The following is a 16,309-nucleotide window of genomic DNA, read 5'->3' as shown; positions in this document are numbered from 1 at the left end:
ATGAAGCCCAGGCTCCTGTTACCACAGACCCCTGGGCATGTACAGCAGTAGTAAAATCATGTTTAAATAATTTTCGATTCACAAGGCACGCTCAAAAAGACAATATAAACTGCCAATTTTGGTAACAAAACAACATTAACAAACATATGAATACATTCAAAACAGCACTCCGTTACACCGCAGTGTTACTGTGGCCCAACAACACAATAACAATCCAGCTCATGAGCTGGTATTAGTCATAATACGTTCTTCTCTGTTTCTGACTAAAAGCATACAAGCTCATGAGCTGATATTAGTCATAATACTTTCTTCTTGGGTTCTGACTAAAAGCATGAAGAGAGCTTTGGTTGCATTACACCCAGCACATTTTGTCTGTGAAAAAGCTGCCTGGAGCACTACAGATTATAGATTAGTTTAGCTCTCTGAAGGAATTGTTGGTTTTTACATCATGCTATGTACTAACAATGAGAATTTATCCTCTAGAAATTTAACAGTGCAGTGATGTAGTAGAGAAACATAAAGGCCAGCCTCTTACAGTATTAAAAGGGGAAAACAAATGTTGAGCCATATGAGTATGACAGGGGATGACTGCTTTCTCTTTCTTGTTTCAAATCACCCAGTAAAGGCAATCTGCATGTGTGTCTTGAAAGCGACACACAAAGCCACATGCAGAAGCTACGCTGGTAGACAAAAGCTGTGGCGGGCTTTTTGCTCTGCCTTTGTCCGACCACCAAGGCTGTTTGTTCAGAAGAGACCTGACTACAGGCTTCAACAGGATGTGCAGTGAGGGTAGGGGTGCAAGAAGGAAGAGCTACAAGAGGCTTATTCTAGTTTAACCAGTGGACCTGATTGTTGTAGTTTACTGCGTAGTATGTTCTTGCATAATCATATCATTTTATATACCACCCATTTTTATTTTCTATTTAGCCCTGATCTTTGGGAGCCTACAGTGTCTTAAAATTGATAATAAAGATTGCAATTAGTCAAGTTGTTAACCAACACACTCCTCTCTTTATGTCATAGAAAACAAAGTCTGCACTTACATGGTACAAGGTTCAGTTATGATCTGTATTTAAGTAGCTTTATCTGTTAGACATTTTGCTTGTTGTCTTCCAAGAGCTACATGAGAAAGTCATTATATCTGTGTCCTAAATATGGAGCTGGAGCAAGTACTCAAAAATCCTAGCTTAGCAAAAGAGTGGAAACTGTGGGAAACTGCTAACCTGACTCTCTGCAAAGTTTCAGAAATACACATTAACACACCTCAAGTTCACTTAGGGTTTCCCAAACATTCCAGTGCTGCGGCAGAGCGTACTCTGGACACAGACGGAGCGGCAGAGCGTACTCTGGACACAGACGGAGCAGCAGAGCGCCAAGTGTAGCGTAACTGAGCAGTTTAATTCATATAGTTTTAGTTATGTACATCATTTATCCATCCTGCTTTAGTTGAAAGGGGCTGCATTCCCATGGAAACTGTGCACACTGTGGTCCAGTGCTGGGTCTAACCTATGTTACAGCAGCAGAGGAAAGTTTGCTTTAACTTCCCTCTGCAGCAGCTGCTCTGCTAATCCAATTGCTCAACTCTGATCAGCGCTCATCCATCAGACCACAAATTATAAAAAGTCTTGAATGTGATATTCAAATCAAAAGTTCCTCATTTATCTACACCCTTTATTTTATAAGTGACAGAAGAATTATGGCATTATTCTCTTTTTATTAAACCCTTGTACATTAAACATTTACACATATAATACATTTGTACCGTTTTATACATTTTATTCATTACTGCCCATAAACAATTGCAATTTTCCAATCTGGGGAAAAATGTGGGGTTAAATATGTACATGCACATCCATAATGCCAATTGTAAATGGAGTTAAACAATGCAAAACTATGCTCTTTTAAGTTTGACATCATAACCACACTTTGTCCATGCAAAACATGTTGAGATGTTGAGTGTTTTTACATTAGAAGGAACTGAACTCCTTTTCTTGACAGTCAGGGGATTGCACCCCAACAGAAGTCTGTGGTTACCATTGCTGGTATTGTCTCTTTTTTCCATCTTTTTGCTTTCCATTGTAGAGAAATCCAGTTCCATGGCTCTGTCACTGTCCTAAAGAACATTTTTTTAATTGACATTTTAGCGACCCATTCTCATTCCTAGGTTGTCAAATACTGACGACTGTCTGTTGTTGTTTTTTTTTTTGCTCCGCAGCCCTGAAAGCACGCTTTGGCGTGTCTATAAGATGCACACGGGTTTCAGATAATTACGGTGCAAACTCATCCTTTGCAATATTTTATGTTCAAAGCAGATGGATGGGTCAAACAAACACAGACTTTCACCCGACAGCTGTTTATGTCCTAAAAGTCTGTGTTGTTTTAACATTACATACCTTAGGTCCCGTACTGGACAATGGATGGAACTTTCATGACATATTTACATCCAAAATATTATGTATTTGTTGATGTGTTACATCATGTTTTCCTCAGAGGACAGCTGTGCATCACATAGAAATGCCAAAGGGTGCTTTCGATGTCATAACCAAGCATAGAATGAAGCTGATGAGCCGATGTTTTGGTAACAGTGAGGCTTTCTGTGCTGTCCTGGATCCTTGTCTTGGATGTTTTAATAAATAAAAACAAAAAAATCACACATTATGTACTCCGTCTTTGCAGTGTCGCTAAAACTTACCCTCAGTTTCTTGAGAAAATGAGGATGGCAATCACAATCACACACAGAGCCAACAGTATGCTGAGGATGCTGACAACTGGGTCCCAATGTTGTCCTGAAATTAAGGAAAATGTATTTAGTTTATTTAACTCTCTAGTCATCATAACTTTAATTCTGCAAGAGATTTTCTTTAGTTTATCAAATTCTATGTATTATTTATTTGGACATTTTTTAAAATTATGGCAATTTCATTTAAAGCATTCCAAATACTCAGTGTCAGAGTGTTATGAAATAGTATGGCTTACAAAAATCATGAGAATTAAGAAATTAGAGCCAGGAAGTTAAAATAAGTTTTTCTTTAATTTGGTAAGTAATGAAATCAGCACCTGCATTTTGAAGTCTAAATGGTGTGCACCTTTCATTTAGATTGACAAATAGAATTTCTAAAGAAATATTTTCATATTATATTTATAGTTTTTGTTCATTGTGATATCTGAACATGGAAACATCACTAAAGATAGATTTAATGGCCTATAAAAAATGAGCTGTCAGACAAGGTTAAATGTCACAGAATGTGAGTGCACCTGTGATGCTTCTTGTAATTCTTCATTAAGCAATCAGTTGATGTTTGATAAATCTATTTATCATGAACATCTTTTTTATCTTCCAGATAAGTCTGACCAACCTTGTGGTTTGTGCACAGCCTGCTGGATCGTCTCACTGCTCATGTTTGATATCTCAGAAGTGACTACGGTGAGTACCAAGTTGTTATAACTCAAGAACTGTAACCGGTCTGTAACAGTCTAATAGGATCTTTAAATGACTCGTAGATGATTTAAAACCAGTTATAAAAATACAATATGTAAATCACAATTAATTTAATACAGCCATAAACACGTACTTGTTTCCACTTTGGTTCCTTCACCAAACAGGATCTCTCCACATGTGACCACAGCACAGTAGTAAGTCCCAGTATCAGAGGAGCTCTGTATTGTTTTGGTCAGACTGTAGAAACAACTTCTTTCCTCTCGTTCCTCGCTGTGAGTGTAAATGATGCTTGGATGCGTTCCTCCTGATCCAGATCTGAACCAGTATACTCTGTGTTCACCTGGACACTCATCTGTGTTTTCTTCGTTCTTGGAGAGAAGTGAACACTGGAGATTCACTGAATCGCCCAGCTGGACCGACTCAGTCTCTGGACTTTGTTTCAAGTAGTGAGATTTCAGCTGTGTATGATCTGCATTCAGTGAAAAAAAGACATCAAAAGAAATTATGTAAATGACTTGTATAACATAAAAATTTGGCACAAATATTAAGAGTAAAAGATGGTTTACCGTTAACAGCCAAGAAGACGCCACTGACGAAACTCTGTGAATATGCCGTTCCCTTTTGACAGAAGTACGTTGCTTCGTCCTCTTTGCTGATATTTGTGATGATAAGAAAATACTGAGCCTTTCCCTCTGTGACATTAAAACGTGGGTTGGTAAATTCTGCGCTAAGTTTTTGTTGAGTAAAAATTCCTGTGGCAACTGTTTGGACCATCCGTCCAAGAGACTGTTTGTACCAGTGAAATAATCTGTCCTCCCTCTCAGAAACCGGACACTGCAAAGTAACATTCCCACCAAGTTCAACCTCAATCAAAGAGATGTAATGAGGAACCTCTGCAGTTTGAATCACAGCTGAGGAAAAGAGAAATCAAATTTAGACCACAAAACACAAAGAAATATCTTTACTTTGACTTTTCTTTAAGAAAACTTTAACAGTTAAAAATAAACAATCAACTTCTTTAAGTTGCACTTACACATTGTACTAAGAATCAAAGCTGCCAGTCCTCCGATCATTGTAGTGCAACACCCCTCTATTGCACAACTGATGTCCTCCTACCCAAAGGAGGGTTAAGTCACAAGATCATCACAGTCTACACAGTGGAAATTGTGCTCATTGGCTGAAACACAGTGAATGCACTTCCTCCTAAATTTAGAAGATTTATGATCCGTTTTCAGAAACTCTTGGATGTACATGTGTCATTAAAGCTTCTGTGTGTGGGGCATCACGTGCTGAGGAGGGCACCAAAACGACTAATGATCATAAACCATAATCATAATGATGAACTGTTTAAATTTAAGATTTAGAATGACTATAATACATACGAGTAGACCATTATGGGCAATATGATTTACATAATTTCTCAAACTAATGAAATTAATTGTGCATCAGGGTCATTAAGTTAAAAATCCCAAAAGCAAGAAAAGCACAATGCAATCATGCTAAGCACACCAGAATGGTCAGCAGTGTTCCTGGATTAACCATTTGTCTCTTATGAATCAGCCATCTTTGTGCCCCCATGAAGTGTTACCGATGTTTCCAAAGCACTTTTGTCACTACGACAATGACCATTCAAGTTTGATTACTTAACCTCAGATTGTCTGTCTTTTGCTGCACAAGTAACATCAACAATGAGTCACATGGGTCACTCAAGTTTGTTAACAGCCTGTTATGGAATCTGCAGGTGTTTTTTGTTTGTTAGTTTGTTTGTTTTTGACAGTTTTCAGGGTTCTGCAGACTTTAGCTGAATGTTTTTGCTGCAAAAAAAATATATATACAAATGCAGAGGTGTAGTCGGATGTCTTCAGGAGCATATTTAATGTGGGCCTGCTAATATGCAATTAAGACGCTCCTGAAAGAGAGGCTGATATTATTTTCTCCTCATGAGTTTGTATGTCTGAAATGTGGTCCTGGTGGTACCTACTGGAGCAGGAATTACCACAGCAACAGTTTTGTTTATTTTGCCAGATGTTTCGGTGTCAGGTTGTCATTCGAGATATTTGTCAATATGATAGTTAATGAATGTGCAAAATGCAGTCACAAAACTTAACAGCCGTGTAGCTGACATCAAAATAACATTGTTGTTTTGCAGCTGGAATGATCCCATCAAAAGATGATCTCTATTTCTATGTTTCCGTTAGTGTATTATCACCTGAAACTAAGAATCACTGTGTTTTCATTACCTCAGAATTGGGCGATATTACGGTGTACCAGGGTATTTAGGCAGGTGCAGGTAAGGGCTGCACGCAAATACCGTCATACTTTATAACCCCGTGAAATTCCAGGAAGGTATGAAAAATACCGCCCAAGCCTAAAATGAAACATTGATGTCTATATCGCAAGCGCTTGTCTGCCATAGTGTTGGCCATGTTTCACCTGTTTCTACAGTAGCCCAGAATGGACAAACAAAACACTGGCTCTACAGAGGGCCTTTCAAGTTTTTATGTTACCTGAAGGCCACCATAGATAGCTGTAAGTGGTAAGGGGTGAGCAGAGAAGTATTCAGTAGGTTCCTATCTGTAACCTTATTGCTAAATTATGCTAAATCCTCCACAGCGCCCTTTCAAGCACCCAGTCTTACTTTCTTGATGGTTTGAAAAGTATTGTTTCAGATGAGATTAACTAGAATTTACTTTGTTTCTCTTCTTGCCTTTAAGCACTCATAAAAAGGCAACTTGCACTTATTGAAGACAACACTCAAAGCCACATGCAGAAACTATGCCGACAGACAAAAGCTGTGGCTGCCCATTTCCCTGCCTTTGACCAACCACCAAGATGTTTTCTCAGAAGAGACCTGACTGCGGGCTTTAACAGGATGTCCTGTGAGGTAAGAACACGTTGGACAGCAGCTCAGAAGGGACAAACCAAACACTGACTCTAGATAGGACAGTTTGCATTTCTGCATTGACTACTGTAGGTCTCCTACACACCTGGTACAGAGACTCTGCCCTCTGTCTGTATTTTCAAATTCCCCTCTTACTTTCTTTGTTTGAAATGTTTTGGGGTTTGTTACTCAGCACAGCACAGTAACAGAGCACTCGGGTGAGTTCAGGGCTTTATAAGTAGCAAGCAGGAGTGGGTTGCACCAACTGGTCTAAACTAAACCTGGTCCTAGTTGCAAGTTGGTCTTTGTTAAGATCAGTCCTTAGAACAAACTTTACATCAGTTGCACCAACCAAACTTAAGCCTTGTTTTAACTACAGACAACAGCTATGGCAGCCCATTTCCCTGTCTTTGACCAACCCCTGAAGCTGTTTACTCAGAAGAGACCTGCCTGTGGGCTTCAACAGGATATGTACTGAGGTTAGAGTGAAAATAAGCGACGAGCTACAAGAGGCACCAGAAACCTATTTTTAGTTTAACCAGTACACTTATTACTAATTCCACCAATGCACAGAGGTGCAGGTTTTCAAGTGGATTTTTATATCCCTTAAACATACTTGTTTTATCCTAACAGAATATAGGTCTGCTGTATGCACTGTGCACCGTTCACCACATACAGTGATAATATGTTGTAATGTTTGTCTCTGCCCTGCAGGGACATCATGTGCCTCTGAGAATATATATAGCAATTTAGTCACCTCTTCTTGTGTTTTTTCTTTTTTTGACTACATGTTTTAATCAGATGAAAATTTAAAGCCCAAAGAGATCATGACAGTCATTCTACGATGACTCATTATATATTTGGGGATCTTTGTGGCATGAATAAATGATGTAGAGTAAGAGATATTGGTTTTATAGCATTAAAATGTGGGTATGCAGAATCTTTCCAAAGATCTGTGTTGGACCAGTGAATGTGTAGTACTCCCTTGTCTCATAATAACAACCACCAAACAAAAAAAACACTGAAAACACTCGCTCACTGGCAATGTATCACTTAAATACAGTATCACTGACCAGCTGTGGGTTTATATAACCCTCCTGCAGTCTTGTTGCTTGTTTTTTGCTGACTTCATAATCTCTCGTCCAAAGAGAGCAACAGTGAGAATGGGGGCTTTGAAATCACACCTTATTTTAGCAGCCCAACCACAGCCGTGCTTAACTTTCCGCATGTCATTTGTTTGTCAGAGGTGATTGTTAACGTGTGTCTGTGAACATACATTCACCAGGAAATACTGAGCAGCACACAAATGTATTCATTTTCTTTAAAAAACTTGAATGTTACAGTTGTTTCTTGCCCCGTGTGATCACCCCCGTGTTTAGTATTTTGCATACGAGGATGGGCACAAGACAGTGTTAAGGAACACCTCTGCATTTTTTGACCTTTTGATGAGTTTAAGGTGTTGTGGTACTGGGTTGCCTTAAATTTTGAGGTGTTCCTGTTATTTTATCCAACTCACAAGTGATGGACATCCTATTGCACCATGCCATGCCCCTTGGTTTTTTTATAAATTGCAAATTTAAACAAACAAACTAGAAATAATAATTTTTAAAGCTGTTTCTAATGACGTTGTTGGGTGATGTTGCCTCACAATACGAGGGTCTAAAGTTATTTATTTGTGGAATTATGACAATCTTTTCTGTCCAAAAAGCATAAATGTCACCTCAATCTGAAACTTACTGTAAACTTAGTGTGTGGTGTGGTGTCTGCTGTGCTCTTCCTGCTGATGAGTTTCACTACAGATGACAGACCGACAGTGTGGGCGCGGTCATCACTGTTGATGTGGAGCGTTTTAATTTGTCCTGGGTTATTTTTAAAAAATGCACCTCTGAATTCCTCTTTGATTCAGTGAGACAATCTCTTATTTTAATCAATTCACACAAATTCATTAGCACCATCCAAACTCTCTATATACATAGATGGATTTTAAATTGGCAGAATTGTACCAAGTCTCAAAAAGAGCCAGTAAAATAAAAGGTTTGTTGTGAATTTAATCTGCCGTTTAAGTCATCTGGTTTTCACCAACAGATGGCAGTGATAAAATGGGAGCAGGTGGTTTGTAGCAGTGCTGAAAAGTCTCATTGCACAGAGAGCAAATGTGAAAGACCACAAAAACCAGACAAGAGCCTGTTAAAGGAGCAACATTCAGAGTAAATCTGTGATTCAGAGTCTGGCCTTGGGCTGAATCAATGGGTGAGCGTCAGCCTCACCATGGGTAGGACGTCATTATCAGCTGAGCGTGACTTTATTCTCTGCTCAGGACGTCATTACTCCACTCTGTGTTTACATAGCACACAGTTATTTGATGCTATATCAATGCTCTGGACGTGGTTTGCAGTGTCTTTTAGATGTTACTTCATGCGGCTGGATTTTTGGCTAGGTTTTGGATTGCAGTTGGATTTTACCCACTCATAGCACCACTGTATCACCTGTATTACATGATCAGGTCGTGTTGTACTTAAATCAGATTCCCCTTAGCAAATGTGTGCGGTGACATTTGGCTGCGCACACACCTGGATCCCTGGAGTAAGTTGTATTTCACCTGCTCTCAACCAAACTGAGCACCAGGTTTGTGGTGTAACGGCTTGGATAAATGTGTGTGGATAAAAATTTGTAAAAAGTTTCTTTAACTTCCTCAGTTTTGTCGAAGCGGTTAATTGGACCAGCACTGGAAACTCTGCAGTTCAAACGAACCTGAACCGAATTGTGGTACATGATGTATCTCTGTTGCCATCATAGCTCTGATGTAAAATTACATTTTTGAGGAGCTGCATGTTAACCCCTTAACACAGGACTAGGAATCAAGTTTAAGATTTAAGACTAAAAGACAGTCACCCAATCTTTGATTTATGAATGTTATATCTCTTAACTGTAAAAAAGGTTAATAGACTGTTTCAAACTTGACAACATAAACGTGGTAAATGGATTCTCTTGTAATTGGTTTGGATTGTTTTGTGGTGTATGTATGTACATATGTAATGACACTTGGTACTCTGACCTATCTCAAGTTGCTGCTTTGCTCATTATCTGTACTGTATTGCTTTGCTAGTTTTTTTAATTTACCAAATCTACTGACATGAAATCTAATGCGAGGGGGGGAAAGCAAAACATGCTTTAGCCACCTTATACAGTTAGTATCAGTTTAAGTATACGCTGTGTTTGAAATATTTTCCCTGTTTTACCTTCCACTCTAACTGATGGAGGCAGCAGTTGACCAGCAACTCTCATGTTCTGTGAGTAAAATTAGTGTTTTTGTAAATAGAGTCTGGTGGCTTTGAAATAATGGCTTCACTTTGTCCTCGGAGAAGGCTATCTGATGGCAAGGAAGTGTGGTGAAAATGTCTTAATATCGCTTACACTAAAGCTGATTTATTGATTTTTTTTTTTTTTCTTAATTTATTTTCCCCCCAGGCAGACCTTTTTAAGGTGACTAAAAACTAACCATTTGAGGCAACAGCTTGAAGGGTCGCTACCCAGAAGTTATTGTGAACAGATATTGGTCCATTACCAATAATGACAGTTTTGAATCACTCCCAGGAATTACGTTTATTTTAGTCATGAATTGCAGTCATGTTGAGTGTGGGAAATAATTTCACTTCAACTTAAAATGAGGTCAGGCCCATGAGAAATTCACCTTTGCTACAGTTGATTTTCTTCATAGGAGAAACGTTGTAAACAACACGTTTACTGTAAACGTCCCACTGTGAGCTTCTCCCCCAGAGAGCCAAATATGAGAAGGTAAAAGCGTGGTGCTAAAGTTGTTATATGTTATGTCGGAAAGTTTTGGTTGAAATATTTCCACTGTGGTGGTACAGTAAAGAGCCAACATAACGAGAGGCCAATCAAATAGCTCTGAAATTGTTCCCTCCCACTGATGTGGCTACATTAAAGCAAATCATCTTCTGATACGATTTAATTGAACTGCAGCCTGTCGAGGAGAGAAAATGCTGATCATATTTTATATACTCCTCGTACTCAAAATTGGACGTAAGTATTACATTTTAATTTATTCGACATATGTATTTAAAACACATTTTGGCATCTTCAAATAGTGATACAGATAAGGAATATGAATGTATCTGTTATTGATCTGTGTTTTTAATTTTAGGATGCACAGACGATCACATCTTTGAGACAAAGACTGTTGGTGTTGGACAAAATGTGACTCTAACATGCACCCGCGAGAAAGTTCTAGCAAGCTTATTTTGGATCAGGCTGGTTTCTGGAACTTTTCCTGAAGTTATTGGAGGAATGATAGCCAGTGACATTGACATTGTTAAGAAGAATCGTCACATGAAGGTCAAACAAGAGCCTGGAGCATTTGTTCTGCATATAACTGAAGCACAATCAAGCGATACTGCCGTCTACTACTGTATAAAAGTAACACAAAGCAAAATGACATTTTTGAATGGAGTATTTCTGAGAATCAAAGGTAAGTAAAGCAAAACAGCAACAGATTTAAAGAATTGTGCATCATTTACAACAGCAATTTTACATATTATTTCTTTTCACTCCCAGGACCAGAACCTGAAATCACTGCTGTCATTCAAAACATTTCATCTGATCCAGTCCGTCCAGGAGACTCAGTGACTCTGCAGTGTTCAGTCCTCTCTGACTCTGAGAAGAAAACATGTCCAGAGGAACACAGCGTGATCTGGTTCAGAGCCAGATCTGATGAATCTCATCCCAGTTTAATTTATGCTCAAAGAAACAATAGTGATGAATGTGAGAAGAGTCCTGAAGATCCATCTGCACAGAAATGTGTCTACAGCTTCTCAAAGAACGTCAGCTCCTCTGACTCTGGGACTTATTACTGTGCTGTGGCCACATGTGGGGAGATATTATTTGGAAACGGATCAAAACTGGATATTCATGGTAACTGCACCATATTTCTAAGTAATTGTTAAATTATTATCTTATCCTTTAATGTTAAGTATCTATTACTATTTCTTAACATCATTGATTCATTAATGTTTCAGATGTCAGCACCTGTGATTCACAGGACAACAACACAGTTTTTTTTCTGGTGTGTGTTGCTGTGGTTATAAGTCTAATTGTTATAGCCGTCCTTCTTTATGCCATCACGAAAAAATCCTGCAATTGTTGCAACGGTAAGAGATGCTACTTATACATTCATCTATTGAACTCTTGTTTTCCAAAAGCTTATATAACTCAATTCACATTTGTGCTGTGTTTAAGTTAGCCTACTTTATCATTAATTTAAGTTCAAGTTATTTACATATACATATTTTTTTTTACTATCTCATGTTTTAAAATACAGCTGCTGCCACTCTTCAGTCAAATGCTGTAACCAATTATGGAAATCAGCAAAGTCAGCAGGTGAGGTATTTAAAGATGTAGCTGAAAAACACATCAGTTGTATTCATCTGTGTTTATTTGCATGGATTAAAATTTGGCCTCAGTTTTAATTTTTCACTTTATTTCCACAGAGAAATGAGGACTCTTTGGTTTATTGTACACCAAACTTTACAAGGAGGAAAGTCGGTAAAACAGAGAGAAGAAGTCAAAGAATGGAAGAGACAACTTACACTGATGTCAGGTCTTTTGCAGTGTATGAATGATCTAAATGAAGAATAAATGTGCTAATCGAAGCTCATATAATTTGTATATGACACACTGTTTGGGGAATATATTGCTTTTGCAGCACTAGCAATTGCATTTCAAGACATAATATTCCACATAATGTAACAAAAGTATTTTGGATAAACTAAAAGATGTTTCATGCAAAGATTGAATAAAAATGTTTTGAATTTTTATGATGCAAAAATCCTTGCATTAAATAGCTAAGCTTTTGGTGATTTGGTGATAGCCTATAGCATTGTGTATTCCATATCTATTAAATTTATTTTCAGGTTTCGTGAAGTTTATTATTCAGTTTTTAAACAAGGCTTATGATGCGTCTACCTAAGCTGGCTTTTTGGATCGGCCAAGAGACGAGTGAGTTCTCTGTCTCTTTTCACAGTTTTGCCATGTAAGGTGGTGAACTTTCTCCCAGGTCCCTTAGCTTTACATCACTGCTGTTCAAAATGTGTACGTGTGTTGTTTCATTTGTTAAACAAATTTCTACATCTTTAATGAATTTTTCTTTTTTTTCATTTACATAAAGTACACTATGTGTCAGAATAAAAAACAAGTGCACTAGCTGTAGAGTGTTGCAAAACACCCTGGAGGGCACTTTATCATGTTTTCTCCATTACATCACAAGTCTCCCTCCACTCAAAAATGTGATTTTCTTCTGTTTATGTCCCATAAAATTTCCTGACTATTACTGACTTCTATCTATGCAACACACTCCTATAGGCCAGATTTCTGTGCATCTCCCTAAAACCTGAGATTCAAATGTGTGCAGGGCTGTTAGATTAGGTAACACTAATATAAAAGCCAATATCATCCGGGGAACAGACTTTGACACAACACCAGCAAACTGAAACCTCCTACTGAGATTTTGAGATTTCGACTGAGACTTAGGTGGTCAAAGGTTGCGTTAAGTTCAGTGTGACCTTGCATTTGTCTTAGTTTCGTGAAAGCTATACCTCAAGAACATGCTGAGGTAATTTCTTTAAATTTTGCACAAACGTTCAACATTCAATGGATTCAACAGTGATCTGAATAAAATTTGATGATCAAAGGTCACGGTCTCTGTGACCTCATCTTTTGGGATGAATTAGCATGGCTAAAGGTGTGTTGGTCATGAGTTGGTACTCTATGATATAATGGTAGTCTGTTTGGAGCAAAAGGTTTTGTTATATGTGGCTTTTAGGTAATGATGCAAATATTATATATTACTTTAAATATTTTTTTTTGTCCATACAATTAAAACTAGACTTGAGTAGACATGTTGAAATGAACTGAGCGCATGATTGAAATTCTATATCCATTATACAGACTTAAGGCCAATACATAGTCTCTGCTTCTGCGTGTCCATAAGGGTCTACGCAGACCCTTATGCAAAGGACTGCATGTAACCTATTTTTGTGAACACACAAAATGTACACATAGCAAGCACGCTGACTGCACCTCCCTCAACTAAAAAACATATTATGTCCAACACTTGAGCCCAGTACAAAAGACTGCAGTCAGATCAGCCACAGATACTGCACAGTTGAGTTAGTTTTTATATTATATAAATATTTGACAGACATTCACTCCAAATCCAGCGCAGTCTTATTAGTTTCAGTTTTACTAGCGGAAAGCTGACCTCAGCTGTCTGCAAACATAAAATGCCTGAAGTCTAGACCTTTATCCTCTGCAGGTTTGCGGAGGGCTGCCTATCCCAGCTCACAATGCGTGAGAGGCCTGGAGGATCTGTCCAGGGTGAACACAAATGGAAAACTACCCAAACTCATGTTCACACCTAGAAAAAGTTCTCCAATTAGCCGAAACTGAATGCCTGAGAGGAAACCTATGCAGGCACATGAAAAAAATGCAGTCTCTACCTGGACAGGATGTAATTGTTGAACAGCAACAGCTCAAACCATCTTCCTGATTTTCAAAAGAAACTAAATAAAATAAATGTATGTTGGATTTATTTTGAAAAATACAGACACACTTGTTTTTAGTTTCAACCTTTCTTTTAATCATTCTTTACAGATAGTGCTTGTGTCACAGTGATACTTTTCGTGTCTCTTATGTAAATTTGCACAATTAAAAGTTACTTTACACCATGGCAGGGTGCTCTGATGGTTTAGGGTCGGGTTTGGGATGCCAACCACAAACGGCAACATTCAAAGTTTGTGTCCAGCTTTGTTGCATGTTATGTCCTGTTTCGGCCCCTGTCATTTCCTATCATGTCTTTACCATGGCTAAAGGCAGTAGGCAAAAAAATACCTCTGCAAAAAGATTCTTAAAAAAGAACATTGACAAAGTCGTCAACTTTTTCCAGCTAAAGCTCTTTTTCATCTGGGTTATTATTAATTTCCTGAAATATGATTTTAAAAAAAAACTCAGTTTGAGTTAACATAGACATTACTCAAATTATTTTTAATGTAAGTGGGAGAAATTGTAAATGTGCAATTTTCCACAGGATCAGTGTTGACACGTAATAGATATATCAGTACTGTATAATATTAATATTATCTTATGCCATATTTTGATGTCAAAAAAAAAAAAGAGATTTAGACGCTGATGTCCCCTTACTGAAATACAGGAACATACATACACTGTAGCAACTCATTAACAAAGCAACTTAAAATCAGATGATGTCCCACAAAAATTAGCTGAGTGCATTTTACAAATGACACAACTGTGTCCTATGGTTATTGGATGGCAGTTGGGAAAAAAATCTCTGTATAGACCTTTTCACAGGCTTGCTTTGTCTGTGCACAAATGTTGTGAAGTATCTGATGTAAACATATCGCCATTACCGCCGTCTCCCTACAATAAATGTGCCTCAAGCGTTCACTGGATTGGTCTATCAGGAGGGATGGTGCTGGTTGTGATAATCTGCTTTAACAACAGAGTAGACACACTGTGACGAAAGTTCACTCTTCATCTTTCCCCTTTTCACTCTTCTTGCTGAGAATTGCAGTGCTGCATAGTTTGCTGCCTTTCCTTCATCATCCTGCAAAAACATAGATCATTTTGTGAGTTAATGACAGATGTTTCTGTAACATTGGGCTGTAATAAACCAATTTATAGATTGCTTTAAAGTGAGGTTAACATAACTTTTTTGTTTAATTTCTCTACTTTCTATCCCTATGTATTACCATATGTTATAGCTACTGAAAAGTTGAAGTGAACACTGGAGATTCACTGAGTCGCCCAGCTGGACCGACTCAGTCTCTGGACTTTGTTCCACGAAGAAAGATATGTGCTTTTTATGATCTGTGTGATTCAGTAAAAAAGATATCAAAGATATGATCTAAATTATGTGTATGACATGAAAACGTTGCTCAAACACTGAAAGTAAAAAATATTTTACCATTCACAGCCAAGAAGATGCCATTGGTGAAACTTTGTGAGTACTTCGCTCCATTGTGACAGAAGTATGTTGCTTCATCCTCTTTGCTGATATTTGTGATGGTAAGAAAACACTGATCAGTAGTTTTTTTTGTTGTGAACCGTGGGCTGTTAAATTGTTCATTTACTGTTAATTTTCCACCAACTACAGTCGCAACAGTTTGGACCATGTATCCAAGAGACTGTTTGTACAAATAAAATAATCTGTCCTTCATCTCAGAAACTGGACACTGCAAAGTAACATTCCCACCAAGTTCAACTTCAGTCAAAGAAATCTGATGAGGAACCTCTGCAGTTTGAATCACAGCTGAGGAAAAGAGACAGTAACAGAGATACAACACAAGACGACAAAGTTAAAGGTAAAGAATTTGCCACTGACATAATTTTTCTCTCTCTAGCTAAGAAATGCACTTACACATTGCACTAAGAAGAATCAAAGCAGCCAGTCCTCCGATCATTGTGGTACAGCACCTTTGTCTTGCTCTCGCGATGTCTGCCCACCCAAATGAAGGATCAGTCACGCAGTGATCAAGGTTTACAAAGTAGAAATTGCAGTGATTGGCTGATCTGTGGAAAATGACCTTCCCCCTACACTTAGCAAATATGTGATCCATTTTCATTCTATAAGAAATGTCCATGTTTGGTATCTTCAAAGCAGTGTCTTTATTCACACTTCGTGACTGAATTTATGCAATTGTTACTTTTTGTATAAGCTTTTTTGAGGTTAGTTAAGAACAAGTGCTGGAAATCTTTCAACAGCAAAAATTGTTTTCTTGACACACTGCATATAAGCAATGTTTTAATTTCGATCGTTTTTTTTGTATGTCGTGTTTTACAAGCACATGCACACGGACGCACAAACATCTGCATGCAGTTGACAAACGCAACGTTTCTGGCGGTTTCACATTATTTTACTGGTCAACAGTCTGTGAAGGTAACGTATTGATAAAAGC

General features: G+C 38.0%; 2 protein-coding genes across 3 annotated transcripts; one reads left to right on the top strand and one right to left on the bottom strand.

Moving 5' to 3' along the window:
* Positions 1-1,705: 1,705 nt before the first annotated feature.
* On the bottom strand, positions 1,706-4,532 carry LOC121948028. 2 transcript variants are annotated; one of them, XM_042493266.1, is made up of 5 exons: positions 4,473-4,532; positions 4,006-4,350; positions 3,573-3,908; positions 2,693-2,786; positions 1,706-2,113 (listed from the first exon to the last, which is right to left on the bottom strand). In XM_042493266.1, the coding sequence occupies exons 1-4, from the start codon at positions 4,510-4,512 to the stop codon at positions 2,695-2,697; spliced, it is 813 nt and encodes a 270-aa protein (XP_042349200.1). In that variant the 5' UTR covers positions 4,513-4,532; the 3' UTR covers positions 1,706-2,113; positions 2,693-2,694. The 2 variants fall into 2 exon arrangements, with proteins under 2 accessions (XP_042349200.1, XP_042349199.1); XM_042493265.1 differs by having other exon boundaries at positions 1,706-2,786.
* A 5,781-nt stretch (positions 4,533-10,313) lies between these two features.
* LOC121948026 lies at positions 10,314-12,154 on the top strand. Its single transcript, XM_042493263.1, has 6 exons — positions 10,314-10,364; positions 10,486-10,809; positions 10,896-11,252; positions 11,357-11,488; positions 11,659-11,717; positions 11,828-12,154. Exons 1-6 carry the CDS (start codon positions 10,322-10,324, stop codon positions 11,957-11,959), a joined length of 1,047 nt encoding a protein of 348 aa, XP_042349197.1. The 5' UTR covers positions 10,314-10,321; the 3' UTR covers positions 11,960-12,154.
* The last annotated feature ends 4,155 nt before the right edge of the window (positions 12,155-16,309 follow it).

Source organism: Plectropomus leopardus, chromosome 9 (genome assembly GCF_008729295.1).
Source record: "Plectropomus leopardus isolate mb chromosome 9, YSFRI_Pleo_2.0, whole genome shotgun sequence".
Lineage (NCBI taxonomy): Eukaryota > Metazoa > Chordata > Actinopteri > Perciformes > Serranidae > Plectropomus > Plectropomus leopardus.
This window is presented reverse-complemented; position numbering and strand designations above follow the sequence as displayed.